The sequence below is a fragment of the Marmota flaviventris genome, chromosome 8 (genome assembly GCF_047511675.1).
Source record: "Marmota flaviventris isolate mMarFla1 chromosome 8, mMarFla1.hap1, whole genome shotgun sequence".
Classification (NCBI taxonomy): domain Eukaryota; kingdom Metazoa; phylum Chordata; class Mammalia; order Rodentia; family Sciuridae; genus Marmota; species Marmota flaviventris.
The window spans coordinates 65595482-65610985 of NC_092505.1; the positions used below are offsets into that span (position 1 = coordinate 65595482).

General features: G+C 39.1%; 1 protein-coding gene across 3 annotated transcripts in view; it reads left to right on the top strand.

Moving 5' to 3' along the window:
* The window catches only part of Ccdc80 (coiled-coil domain containing 80), a 35941-nt gene that overhangs the window by 3758 nt on the left and 16679 nt on the right, over positions 1-15504 (top strand). For all 3 annotated transcript variants that reach the window (XM_071615346.1, XM_027936130.2, XM_071615347.1), the window contains one exon: positions 7108-7264. In XM_071615346.1, the coding sequence (XP_071471447.1) occupies positions 7108-7264 (157 nt within the window). The remainder of the gene's footprint in view (positions 1-7107; positions 7265-15504) is intronic.

Sequence of the window (15504 nt, forward strand, 5' to 3'; positions counted from 1 at the left end):
TCTGCTAGAACCTAGGAACTAGAAGCATAGGTAACATTCCTCCCTAATTAGGTCTGTAGCAATATTGGAAGTCTCCAAGGGGGGGAGGGGAGGGTAAGGCAGCCTGTGTGGAGAGTGGGTTTGATTGGGAATAAGGGTCCTGGTTGTTAGGATCCTCACCCATGCTTTTATAACTAGCTAGCAGAAATCTTCTACCCATAAAGGCTTCATGCTCCATCACTGCCTGAATGACTCTCAGAGCAACAGGGATGGAATGTGGGGAACTGGGTTAATTGCTCCACTCTGTAGTACATTAGAGATGCATCTGAATTTGAAATACAGATGAAGTACAGATGAATTTGAAGTTAAGCTGTATAAAGTGTGCACCCACGCACGCATGTGTGTGTGTGTGAACACCCAGGTGTGTGAACTTGTGTGCAAAAGAGAGACTATCAGTTTCCTACTTCTCCTTTGCCTGTGATTCTGTCACTAGTGTGGAGTGAGCCACAGATTCATCTCAGTAACCCTGTCTTTTGGCCATTACTTGTCACTACTATCCAGAGGATGAAAACAGAATTCAGTTAGATCAAAGGAATGCTTTTACAGGAGTAAATCCATCCTGAAAATAAGGGCAGGTCTCACCTGCAATGTGAAAATGGCTCCTTCTCTTCTTCATGTCTCCTCCCAAGATTTCTACCCTGGGCTTCTTAATGCCATTGTTTACGTTACAATTAATTCAGAGTAAAAGATAAATGAACTGATGTTGGGTAGTGTGGGTCAGGGATGCTTTTCTCAGATACCTGGTGAGGGAGGCATCTTATGCCATCGTGATAGTGCCCATTCTACTATACTCCACTCACTACATTCACACTGCAAAGTGATAAGCACTCTTTTTCCAAGGTGTTTCTTGAAGAGGCATCTTTTAATTTTTCCAGTCTGGCCTAAATTTAGATTAATGATCTGGGAAGAGGGACTCTGATGCTCATTTATCTTAAGTGGTTTCAAAAAGCTTAAATTCACATTTGAAATGTTATTCAGAGCAGAAGTTCTTGTGGTGCTTATCCTGAGTAGAACATGTCCCCCATTCCCTTGCCTGTTCCATTGACAGTGGAACTATGGATTAGAACAAAGCCTAAGCTCTGATTCATTCTAAAGGGTGTGGGTAGCGGGCTGGCTGTGGATGTGTTTATGTCTTATTATGTACTTTTTATGTTACTACATTTTTTAAACAGAGCTTTACAGTGACAAACAAATGTAGGTTATTAGACAATAGACTATCTGTTAGAGAGTTTAACACGTGCTTGAATAATCCCAGAGTCTATATAAACTCAAATGGGAATTTTTCAGTTAGAATCACTGACTTCAGATTAGAACTCTATCTGGTACTTGGATGTTTATTAGGGGACCATGGGGGCAAGCTGCTCCCTGGACCGTGGGAAAGTATTAGTGGTGTGCTCCATGGTCTCCTCCCGAGTACCTGGGACTTTGTCCAGCCCATAAAGCACATCACCCAACTCTGTCCATTGAGCCAACAAGGAGGCAAAGTGTTCTCATAGTCAGGTTTTAACCAACAAAAAGTAATCATGGGTAAAATGTCAGGATTGTTATTGTGCACCCATCTGGCAAATACTTCCATTGCCTCTAGGTTGTGAGTCAAAAGAAAGGGGTTTTCATACTGTATTCCTGATCCTAGTCATGCTCTTGATTTCTCCCTCCTTTCCTTCACTCCCTCAGTCAGAGATCTGAAAGCCCAGCTGGGTATTTTCTGCTTTTAACAGTATCCTTGGTCATAAATTTCTAGCAAATGAAACTCAAAGGACAGCTTCTGCTGATGTCATGTGAGGCAGAACAGAAACCAGCTGGAATTGCTCCTGGCAGCACTGGCTCTTTGGAACTAGCAAGAGAATCCGATTTGTTATTAGAAAGAAAATACCAACAGGAGGCATTTTAGTCTTTCAACTCTGTGTATGCTCAGCTGATAATCATATCACAAATGTACTTTTTGAAAGGCTAATGATGTATGAAGTAAGAGTGAATTAGAAAAGGCCAGATGAAATTAACATGATAAAAAAAAAAAAAAGAAGAAGAAGAAGAAGAGTTTCACCAGACAGGGAGGAGACCAGTGTTTCTGGATGAAACATCATTAATAGTACCATTAATCCTTTTTCCACTCATTTTTTCCACCAAACTCTGCTGATGTTATTCAGGAAGCTTGGTGATTCAATTAATATTCATTAAGGCTTAGCACTCTCAAGCAGTTCAAGTACAGCTGAGAACATTTATGTCTAACTGGCCTCAACTTAACCTAGTGTGCTCAAACAGAAAGCAGGTCTGCATTCCAAGAAATAGCTCAGGCCTCTCCCCTCATCTTTTCCACTTTTTAGTAATTTGATGCCTAACTATAATTTATTGTGAAAACCTAGTGCTTTGTATTCTTTTATACCATTCTTCAGATGTGAAAACACCACGTAACTCTTCCTTACTAATTACTTAGAAAAACACTGGCAGTGACAGTGTAGGTCATGGTTGGGCAATGGCATCCCAGAGGCCTTTAAGGGCATTGAGGGTGGAGCCAGAAGTCCCATGCTTAGGCCATAAGTTAGCCCTTCAAACCTTCTGCTTCTCAGTCTGTCAGCAGAGAAGGGTGTGTCCTGCGGGATGCTTTGTAATTTAATTCTGTGTAGTTTAATTCTCCTAGCAATCCCACGAGGAACTATGTATCAGTCCCATTTTATAGATAGGAATATAGAAGCTGAGAGAGGTTGAGAGGTTACCCAAGGTGGATAGCGAATGTGTAGCAAAGCCCAAATTATATTTGCTTGATTTTAAAGTTCAAGCTCCAATCATGCCCATTCAGTTTGAGCTTCTCATAGCAGATAGAAGGGGAAACCAAAGAATGATGCTGTTTGCTAATAAATATGAACATTTAAAGCTTAATTTTGACACTTGAGTTACCCAGATAAGTGGTAAGGTGTAGAAATGGTTGACATTTTGTGCCAAGCACAAATGCAGAGTTTCTGTCCTTAATACCCAGATACTTCTCTGTATCTCACCACTGGCTTTCCAGCAGTCAATCAAGAACAGTAGAATTCTAGTTGATCTAATCCTTCAGACTGTTTGGGATCAAGTATAGTGAGAGTGTAGGTTAACTGTTTATCACTAAGACAGTGGACTTAGATAGAGGACAGCTGACAAGCCATCATTGAATACTCTCAGATCTACATACTTATCAGTTAAACAAAGGGCCTCAATATGCTTAACTGCATAAATTCAAATGCATACTTAAGCTTTCTTTGGCAACCGAGTCTCCTGTAACTCAAGTGAGTTAATATTTTCAACCTTACTTCAGAGATCCAAATATTGGAATGACAACCTGCTTATTTAGTTTAATATTAGAAAAGAATTTAAGGCTCTGCTTTAAAAGAGACTACTAGCTTGCAAGTTATTTTTCATAATCCTGTAAAACTTTAGTGTTTCGAGTCTAACGATATTTAGAATATTCTGAGACTTAAAATATCTTCCCCTGGCATCTTCCCATTCCTGTTTGTTGCCTTTACATACACAAACAAGCTTCCTTCTCGCCCAAGGCTCTTGGAGCCAACATTACCAGTTGGAATAGAAACATGAATAAGAACCACATCACAATTTTGAATTCATGATATATGCCCTGATTTATTGCTACCAAACAGGAAAGAGGCCAAGTGACAGATAATAATGTTTACTGAGGAGTTCTAGGATGCTCTTTTTAGGAAGGAGAGACTGGAAATGGTTTTCATTACAAATACTGTTTGAAATACTGCCAAACTAGAAAATGAATGTAATGGAGATGTTAATACATAGGGGGAAAGTCCTTGAAATGTGTCAGATGATCTGTCTCTATTTGCCCTGGGCAAGTTGGAGGAGCACATTAAATGTAAGGAAGAAGGTCTTTCCAATTGGTTTGTGGGCAGCATCTAGATATTCATAACCAGGAACCCCTATGTTCCTGAGTCCCTCCCTTCTCTAACCAGAGTCATCTCTGTAGCCTGAGGAACATGGGCCAGTGTTTACTTCTCCATCTGAAGGACAGGAACAGGTCTGAGGTTCAGCACCTGAGGAACTTAATATCAACATAGAAGATAACAGTAAATAAAAGAAGTGGAAAAAATTCCATGAGAACTGTACAGACAACCAGAAGAGTAATTATGAGGAGAAAGTGACTGAGATAAGGTACTGGGGGTAGGCCTACATGGTGGGAGAGGTGACAAGGGGCAAAGAGAGGAAGGAATGTGGGTGAATATGAGAGGCCATAGACAAGCCTATATTGCCCAATTTTTACAACTTATGAGGTTGGCACAGATGTGGTTCCATTATAAAGATGACAAAGCTGAGGTTTATAAGATTAAGTGGCCTTGTTGAGGCTACAGGCAACTTGCGGTGGGGATGGGGCGCATTGAACCAGGATAAAAACACCAGCCCTCCAACTTTTATTGCACTTTCTCTGCGCCACTCTGCCCAAGGCTCCTTTCATTTCTTAGTTTAGACTGGTCTGTCTCTGGAGGGGAAAAAGGTCATGTCAGGGAGCAATTGGAGGAGGATTAACAAGACAGAGCCCAGGGCCAAATCCTGGAGGGCTGGAAACCAGAAACTGAGTCGTGCAAAATGAATGTCACCTGACAGGAAGGTGAAAGCATGTTTGAGCAAAGGTTTGAGATACAAATAAGCCTCAGGGAGTTCTATGTATTTGAGATTCCCACTGGATATCTAAGGCTTGACGCTACTGTGTGCAGAGCACTGTGGGAGAAGCTGTAACACAGGGGAGGAGGAGGTTCTCTATGATTACATATCATCTGAAATTCTTAATTATACACACCCAGTGGTAGGCGAGGACTAGAGGAGGCTTCAAGAACTCTTAAACTCCTGTCATCTCAAGGTCTGTCTGTGGGTTACAAGGATCCATGGTGAAGTTTGAGAAAATAAAATGAAGTCTGTATGTGGATTTGAAGTTAAAAAGGCAAGTAATCATCAGTCACCTAGCATCTGGGCAGCTGTGCTTAGGAACTCCTCTAACATATTCTAAGTATGGGCTTATCAAGTTAAGGATAGGGGATCCAAAATCATTAACAGAAATCTCTTTCTCTTACCTTTGAATTCATTGTTTGATGTTTTTACTTAACCATTCATTCTCTTCACTTCAAAATAGTGTATTGAATGGGCAATGAGGCAGAAAGGAAAACTTGAAATATGTCAAGTTAAAATAGAACTCCAATCTTTAGGCTGTCATCTCAAATCTCACGTAGTTAATTAAAAACCAACCAACCAAAAATACCAGCACCACATCTTTTTAGAGCTACCCTAAATCCTTTTGTTGTTGTTGTTTGTTTGTTTTCTTTTCTTTTTGGCTGAGTGCGAATTAATGAATAATTTGGAGAAAATTTTATTATTTTTCCCCCTTGGGATATTACCTTCCTAAGACAAATATTTCTTAGCTATCATGTCCATCTGAACAGGCATATAATCACAAAATCAAACATGAACATCATCATGTCAATGTAAAATAAATAACAATCTGAGAAAGAAAAAAGTCAAAAAACTTCATCCCAGGAAACCTTTGTTAATGTTCCACTCAAAGGCCATTAAACACATTTTAATTTCCTTGAGCGAGAATATTTTTGTCAGGCATAAAGAACTCATACCAGAGAAAGCTTGCAGACAGCAATAAACACATCTGACAGAGAAAACTAAACAGCAAGATCAAGTTGGGACCAAGTTTATTGACCACTTTTGATAAAATATTTGGAGAGGTTAACAACATAGTGACTTCTCCTGGGAAAAATGCAAAGCAAATAGCCACAAACTTCAGAAATAGTTTGTAAGGTTAGGTGGGTAAATAGAAAAGTGGGTGATAAATTTGAATGTGGTCAAATGCAAGAAATTGTTTACAGAAATAAAATTATTGAGGCTTACCTCTGAGCTAGGTGATGAGTCAACAAAGAGTGAATAAATGGTGTTCACTGCAGATATTAGCCTGATGAGCTATTTGGGGTCAAGAAGATCCACAAGGACTTGGTCATCATCAGAATAAAATTTCACATCCTTTCCCCTCCAGGGGAACAGCATCATGCCTGCCCATTGAGGGAGTGTGGAAAATGGTTCTGGTTTCTGCTCAGGAAAACCTGGTAAAACTGGAGAATGCTCAGAGAAGGCAATTAAAATAAGGAAGTAGAGAAGCTTTTATGTTAAGTTAGATAAAAACATTGAGACTTTCTTAGAGAGTTCAAGAGGACCTTTAAAAAAAATAGAGGTATCCTCATTTGAACCAAAATAATGAAGTACAGTTTCTCAGATTGCTGGTGACTATAGTGTCTCTTTTGATGGCTCTTTCTTTCTAATTTTCTCCCTAAAGAAGGCAGGGACCACAAAGAGGGAATGAAAGGGGGCTAGGTGAAAAAAAAATTCCCAGTTCTCAATGGTAGGGAGGGCTAAATTAAAAGAGTTAAAGCCCTGCTATCGGGGAACTCCAATATCAAAAGAAATTCACCATGAGTTCTGTGCAGGCCAAAGATGACAATAAATATGATGTCTGTGACAAAATATAGGCCAAAAGATCATCATCAAAACATTCTACAAGGTTGCCTAATAAAAAATTTTTAACCATAGAAAGGCCTGGCTATCAAACTCTCTCATTTCTGTGGAATGTGAAAACACATAAACACTGAAATAACCCATGTCTGATTAGCCAATTAGGATAATAAGGATCAAAATAAGGGAAGGGAGATAACACTGGTCGAACAAGTATTGCATGCCAAATGTTTTACATATTATCCAACAGCCTTGCAAAATAAGTATTTCTGTGCAGAGTTCACAAATGAGAAAACAGAGGCACAAAGAGTAATGAAAGAAACTAACTGAAGTGTGTAGAAAACTCTAAGCTGTCTGGAGTCATTAAAAAATAGAAAAGAGAGAGAGAGAGAGAGCCCTACTCAGTGGCCTCCTTTGGCTTTAATTATGCTAAGTGTCCAACACAATAGTCTGTAGTTTTGGTGTTAGTTATTATCTGCCAGCTATTCCAAATCGTCTCTAAAGATTTTGCCGCAGTTTGAGCCTGACACTATGAATCACTGTGTACTTCTCCTCACCCACCTCCAGCTGATCACTGCTCCCAAGGCTGAGAACAACATGTATGTGCAGCAGCGTGATGAATACCTGGAGAGTTTCTGCAAGATGGCCACCAGGAAGATCTCCGTCATTACCATCTTCGGCCCCATCAACAACAGCACCATGAAAATTGACCATTTCCAGCTAGGTTGTCTTAAACATTTTCATTGTATAATTGTTTTTCTTGTATTTAAGGTGGGACAAACATTGTGGGAGAGGTCCTTGGGGATCAAAATGAACATTTAGATGTCTGGAGGGCCCTTTGATTATGGTAACAGGTCTGTCCACATAGCCCTTCCAGGAGGGTCTGGTGTAAGTTTTCAGTGCTTTAAAATGAAAAACATGCAAGCACTCTATCATTCTCTGACTGTCAGTAAGGTGGAGGAAAATGAGAAAAGCAGTGCAGTGTGGAGAGGATAGAGAGATACTCAGCCCCATCCCCTGCATTCTGAGACTTCTTGCCCATGAGCAGCACCATCTGATCTGATCTGCCTGCAAGCTTTATGCTGTGGGTGACTCATCACAGATGGGGACCTGCCAGACCCCTGGAAGTACTTGACTCTGGCAAGCCTGAGGATGGAATTAACCAGAGTCGAGAGAAGCTATTAAGCTAAATGAAAAGTCACCAAAAATATGGACTGAACTGTGCCCAAGTCCTTTTGGAGACCAGAAGAATTTGGCTGAATTTAGAGTTTTCACAATTTTTCATATTAATGATACATGTGAGACTTGGGAGGTGTACAGCTCAGCTTTGGGCAGCTCAGAACTAACTCTCTGCAGTTCTCATGGGGATGTTGCAAGACTGACTATGATTAGGTAAGCCTCACAGCCAGAAGTTCAAACTCTAACCCACCCAATTTCTCTAACAATTACTGTATCTCTAAAACTTTTTTTAAAAAGACTGTTTTTTACATTTATTTTCTACTTTTGCTGTTATTGTTGTTTGACTATAATGGAAATCCTCATATTACATAATCCTTCATACTACTCACTTACATATTCTGCATAGTTTTCATAAAATATGTCATCTGAAATATAAAAATATTTTCCCTATTAACATTTAAATTTAGTACATATAACACATTATCTCACAGATTATTCTGACATGTGATCTTAGTACAAATGGACATGTCAGTTATAATTATGTCAAGATAATTCCAATTTGATTTGATTATGGTCTAGTTTTCAAAATTACATATTTTTATTGTGGTAAGAACACTTCACATATCTACTCCCTTGACAAGCTTTTAAGTTCAAAATATTGTATTGTTCTCTACAGGCATAATCTTGTACAGTGGATCTCTAGAACTTATATAGGCATTAATTTTCAATTATTAATTCTCTACTTTGATTACCTAACTTCCCCAGAGATGACTCAAGAACAAATAGCATCTTTTCCAATGTTCCATAATAAATCGTGGTGCCTTAGTGATTTGTGGATATTTATCCCTGTTCAGTGCATATGTTTCAGAAGAGAAACCAAAATGAGAATTAAAAAAGATTGGCCTTAATCAAAACAACAGTAACAACAATTATCATAAAAACAAAAGATGCAAAAGAAGGAGTTCTAAAGGCAAACAAAATCAAATTCAGAGTTACAACTTATTTGTTGTGTGACCTCTGGCAAGTTACTTCTTGTCTTAGCTAAGAAGACAATCATATCTACTTCCAGGCTATGGTGAGTACTAAATAGGATAATGTACACAAAACCTGTCCAGTAATAATCACCATGATGTGGTCATCATCATCACCACCATTGATCTATCAGTTAGCTAGAGACTAGTGAGCAGTCACAGTTGTCACGGATGCACCTATAATTGCAAAATAATTGTAATTGCTTACTACTAATTATAGAGTGTTGACACATGAATCCTCACAACTTCTCTTTAGGGTCAGACATCATTAGTACTCTTGGTGATAAAAGTGAAGCCCAAGAGACTAATACTGTAAAGCTACATATTTAGTGGCTAACAGGGATTCAACCATTTGTTTCCTGGAGTTCACAAAGTAGCATGAGCCAGTGGACTTAGTTATACTCCAGATGTCTAGAGAGGAAGTCAGTATTCCATCTAGTACAGAGCCTGGTGCTGGCTGCTGATGAAAGCCTTTCTCCAACCAGGTGTTCCCAGTGTCAAATGTGCTACCCACCAAGTCTGTGACAAAGTGTTCCCATCCCTTATTTCAGAGTTTGGAAAAGTAATTATATCTTCCACTTCAGCAGCTGTATGGTCTTTATATAAGCACCTGGTGCTGCCTTGGCAAATTTTTAGCATAATCCTGCTGTTTTCTAGACATCTGGATTGAATACAAATTGCAGGAGGGCTAAGGTTTTCTTTTCTGACTTATTGGAATGCAGGTGTTGTGACTTGGGTATTTGCCTCACTAAATGGCAGCCTGGACCTGATCTGGAGTGGGCAGGGGCTTTATTTTGTTCTTCATCTAATTCCTGGAAGGCCTTTCTCTCCTCATGTTGTGTCCCAGGTTACCCTTATGGGAAAGTCAGCAGCACTTTCAGCCAAGACTGGGAGTCAGCCATGGGAAAATAAGAACTGGCATGAGCCCTGGTCTCTGTGTACCGAACCCCAGCCTTGTCCGACTTTTAGCTGGAAATCTATCCAGTGGCCTTACTTCTCCTTGAAAATAAATCAAGCACTCCCTACTTTTCCATACTTTTACTGAGCCTTTTAAGCAGACGCCTACATCCAATTGCAGTGTAGGCTGTACTCACCAGCTGGTCTGTCTTGCTAAACGTATTCTTACTATCTATACTGGACCTACAAACGTCAGGAAACTTACCTTAAGATTTCAAGCTTTCCTCTAAAGAAAGCTATTTATGCTTTATCAAATTCCAATGCCCATCTGGTTTTACCAGCATGGAGTATATTATACATGAGAGCTTAAAATGGCCTAACACATAAAGGTATTCTTTATCATTAGTGGTATTTAAAATGTCAGTCTAGGGTAAGAATATCAGAGTGTATGTTACATGGGTGGATCATAAATAAACTACAGATAGAAAAAAGGTGCTGGTTAAAAGTACTTTATTGAAGAATTTAAGTGGGCAGCAGGGATACAGCAAGTAGGGGTTTTATTTTATTTTTGTTCCCCTAGCAAAATATAGAGAAAAAAAAATATTTGGACATTGGTATTTAATCACCAAATTTTAAAGATTGTAATACAAGACATTTTGCAGGAAAAAGGAAATTTTTGATCGCTTCTTCTGAAGAAAGGAGAGTTTGAGGGTAATTGATAAAAAAAAATGAGGTGGAAAGTTGATGGGGGTGGAATATAACAAGAAGGGCTGAAGTATTGATTCCTTACTTATATGAGCAAGGAATTTGTAGATAAATTTTTTAAAAATTATAAATAAGAATGGTAGAATGCATTTCAGACTAAAATACCCTTTTGTCTTTGATCCTGTTGGAAAGAATTATTCTTTATGGAGCAGCTTCATAGTTAGCAGGATTCACAACAATCCACAAATACTGCTTTCCCTCTGAGGAAGTCCTGAAAGACTGATGCTTGGCCTCAACTCCACCTTTCATCAGTGATGACAGAGCCTGGCAGCTGCCTTCTTTAGCCCCATCACCCTGAGGTGGGAGGAAAGGCTGATGCGTGCTCAGATTTCCATACACAGGCTGGTGTCTGCCATTGTGTTTATTCAGTCTTTGATTATCAATCACTCTGGGCCCCAGGGTTGAAAGCCTTTCTCCTAACCTGTTCAGTTATCTGTTTTGAACCCAGACCAGGGCCCTTTCTGCCTCTGACAATCGAGGGAGGGAAGTGCCTAAGTCAAACACACAAAACAAGTGTTTGAAGACTGTGCTGGAGGGTGCAGGTCTTTGATTGCAGTCATCAGAGAAGATTTTACAAATGTCAGAGAATTTTGAACAGTGGGTTGATTTAATGCAGGAACCTTGAAAAATGTATAGGTCTTTTGAATAGATGATGATTCTATCAGGGTATTTTTGCTTTTTGCTTAACTTTTTTTAAAAAAAGATACATTTTCTGGATTCCAAAGTCAAAAATATATGAAAGGTATATACAAGCCAGATGTAGAGGCACACACTTGTAATTCCAGTGACTCAGGAAGCTGAGGCAGGAGGATATTAAGTTTGAAGCTAGCCTCAGCAAGTCCCTAAGTAACTTAGACCCTGTCTCAAAAAACAGAAAGGACTGGGCATGTAACTCTTTATTGATAAAAATGGGGAGGGAGGGGGTGGTTAAATTCAGTGATAAAGATCCCCTGAATTCAATCCCCTCCATCCAAAAAAAAAGGTATACACAGACAAGGTATATACAGACAAGTCTTAAATCTACTCCTGATCCCTTTGCCCTGTTATTTACTGCCCCCTATAGGGAATCATATTTGTGATTCCTTGTTTATTCATTTAGTGCTTCTTTATTCAAATACAAGTAAGTAACCAGGGGCCTCACATGTGCTAAGCAAGCACTCTACTACTGAGCCACAACCCCAGCCACTATTGATGTATTTTTATAATAGAATCTAAGAAATAGAATTATTGAACCAAACAGCAGTTATATCTAGTTTTGGTGGTACTTCTAGATTTTTCTCCATACAAGTAGTATTATTTTGCAGTCCCACCAGCAATGCATAGGAGCACCTATTTCCCAAACCACTCCAATTAAGTGTGTGTTCAAATTTTTGGATATTTTGAGCAATGTGCTATGTGGAAAATTGTATCAGTTGAGGAAAGAGTTTGAATTTTCTTTTTATGAGTATGTTTGCAAATTGTTTCATGTGTTTAAGAAGCATTTGTCGTCGTCGTCGTCGTCCTCCTCCTCCTCCTCCTCCTCCTCCTCCTCCCCCTCCTCCTCCTTCTGTCTTTGCCCATTTTTTTCAGTTTAGGGATGGGGCCCAGGCATCTATATTTTTGAAATGTTGTTCAGGTGACTCTGATTTGTACCTAGGTTTGATCTAGAGCATAATGTTAGATGTAGGAGGGGAGAAGAACCAAGAACTAGAAATGTGGTTTGGCATCCAATCTCAGCAGATTTCAAATACCAGGACAAAGGATTCAAGCTTTATTTGGCACATCATGTGAAAACTCTAAAGATTTCTGATTATATTTTTCAAATAAATTTTAAATAACTCTTCAGGTTTTAGTGGAGTTAGACTGCAAGACAGAAAAACTCCTGGGTAGGAGGATAAGTTTTTCATTGAGAGGAGAAGTTGCTCTTTCTCGAGACCAAGTAAAAGTAGTTTGATCAGGAATGGACAGGTTAATCCCACCTATCAATTCTATGTATTTATTCATCCCACAGTGGATATAGGTGGAAAAATGACCCACTCATAGAGCACAGCAAGCAAATCAACTGCCATTTAAATTTATATGTTTTCAATCAAAAGGAAGTAAATTCTGTAGCTAAAGGACAAGTTTGTTTTAAATAAAATATCATTCTACAGACTGCTCAGACATCTTGGAAATAGTCTTGAGATTAAAACCATTTAAGCTTGATGAAATTATATTATGTGTATGAATATGGTATAATGAATCCTAATATTATGTATAATTATAATGAACCAATATAAGTGCATAAATAGATTTTTAAAAAAGCAAGTAAGTGGCTGGAGTCTGCCTCTAGATTTATCCAGAGCACAACCAAGAGTTTTTTTGTCCCCATTGACTTATTCAATATGTTAGCTACATTTTAAATTTCTTACAGACATATCTTATTTAAAATATCAACTACATGAAAATTTAGAAGATAAATATATATGCATGTAATTTCTTAAATCAGACTAGCTGTGCTGCAGGCTCACAAGATCAAAGGAAAACGTATGGGTTCTGTGGTGGGTTTTCGACACAGACCTGAGGTTGCGCACCTTCTTTATCCTCTTTTTTTCATATGATATTTTTCTTAGAAGGGAGTTTTCTTAATTGCCAAATATTTACTCAATGTTTATTATATTCCAGGAACTGTGTCAAGCTAAAAGAATATAAAAGATGACCAAAAAGTCCCTATTGTCAAGTTGTTCATATCTAGAAGGAAGATAGACATATAAACAGTTTGTTGCCCATGCTCGGTGATAAGCGTTATTACAAAAGATTGTGAAAATGTTGAAAGTGCACAGGGAAGGTACAGAGAAGTTGTGCAGGTAATTAGGTCTGCCATGTGGACAAGAGTTAGGCTTGCATCCCAGGAAGAGAGGACATGATACTAGTAATGCAAATTGAGAGCTGGAACCCAAGATACAAAGGAAGGAAGGGTTAATAGATAAGTTAGTTAATACTGGTTGAGTTCATAGGACTAATGGCCTTTTGTGCTATAACAATAATTTGGATTTTTATCCTGTGAGACAGTAACTCTGTCCTCAGAGTACATTGCAGTCAGTCAGGAACCTTATTGAAATGCAGATTCTTGGGTCTCTCTACTAATGATTCTAATTCATTTGGTCTGAATTCCAAGTACTGTGATTTTAACAAGTTCTCCAGATGGTTGTGGTGAAGGTAGACAGTGGATCACACTTTGAAAAACTGCCAGGTGAGATATGGCACTAATAAGGCAAAAGAAGGAGCTGATGTGGTCTAGGCACTGGGGGAATGGCTTGAACTTAGGGAAAACAGGGTGAGGGAGGAGAAACCATGGATATCACAGAGAAGAAGCAGTCCCAGGTAGAAGCTCTGAACATAATATCTGATGCCCACTTGTTCAATAGCTTATAATTGAACCTAAATTTTCTACAGTGTCATTTCTGTCTATAATCAGTCATGGAAGAGAAAATACATGAAGAAATTTACTACCACCTGAATTTTTCCACTATCCTTTGGGGTTGAGGCTCTTAAATCAAGAGGAAACATCCGACTTCAATTGCCACTCCTTGCCAGCACATGACAGAGTTCACCCTCCCTGCTCACCGTTCTCCTCAATGATCTCAAATCCAAATCCCACTAAATATGCTTGGATCTGTGAATAATTCTAGCTGGATTAAAAGCATGTGGACACTTTATAAGACATTTCCTAGAGAATTTTTGCTTCTAAGTCCTCTAACACCTAACAGGAACTAGAGCACTTAGGCAGAATTTGAATAAACTTCACAAGAAGTTGCCAAGTCTATGTTCCTTTTCCAGATGGAAAAGAGCCTCTTGTTTTCCTATCCCTGATTTACACAGAATGCAGAACATGACAGAGACCTGCGACCCGAACAGGCAGCAGGAGACAGGAGCTGGCCTCATATGCACCTTCCTCCAAAGTGACCTGGAATAGATTCTGTCCCGCTTTTGAGTTGCCCCATCCTAGTTGGATCCAATGTCAGTTGAAGCTTTCATTGTTTTTCTCTGGCAGATTCTCTTACTTGGCACAACATGTAGATACTTTAGTAGACTCAGAGTGCAAAATGTTTTATTTCTAATGTTTGATGGAAATATTTCAGGGAACATTTTGATTGGAAGGAGAAACCAGACTGTGGAATCAGTTTTTTTTTTTTTTTGCCATACACTAGTAGAGCAAAGTTTTGCTTAAATCTTGCTCTTGAGTTCTCTATGGGTATAGTAGGAAGAGCCCTGGGTTGGGGTGAGTCATGTTACCTGAGTGCTAATCTTCACTCTATTATTAACTAACAATGTGAGCTTGAGCAAGTCACTCTTCAGAATCTGTGATAAATTGGGCTTTCTGAGAAACAGCTTTGAGACTCTAAGTTTTGTGTGCATGAGGTTAAGGGGGTATATTCTCAATATCTATGAGGAATGAAGGATGAAATATTGGACAGAGGATGAATTGGGGCTGCAATGTCATTGGCCCTTCAGGCTTGTTTACTCTGAGGCTAGAGGGACAGCTTTCATATCTATCCCTTCTACCCACTGCATCAACCATTGAATTTGAGTTATACCTGGATAAGGATGTGACTGGGGAAAGGCAGAGCTCTTCTAAGGAGCACAGTTTTCAAGGAGGGATCCAATTAGGACTATTTCTAGAAAATTCTGTTCTGAAGGGAGGGAGATATGATCAGTACACCACAGTTTCCACTGTCATTCCTTAGTTTCCACATTCATCCTCAGTAATGTGATTGAATGGGCTAGATAATACCTGTGTCAGTTACCTGTTGACACAATAAAGGTATATAGAAAAGACTCATAGCCTTTATAATAATAACAAACATTCATTTAGTTACAGATCTGAAGGGTGTAGCTGATCTAGATTGGGCTAGGTTGGGTTTGCTTACACATCTGCTGCCGGCTATAGGTTGGCTAGGTGAGTCTGCTGATATTTGCTGGGCTTATGTATGTTGGGAGTCACCTAGCTGTCAGCTCTGAATTGCCTTGGCTGAGACGAGATGAAGGCAAATCAGCTTGATTTATCCTCTAGCAGGCATGGCAGTGGCAGAGGCAAGAACCATCCAAATATGCAGACCTCATTTCTATCTTC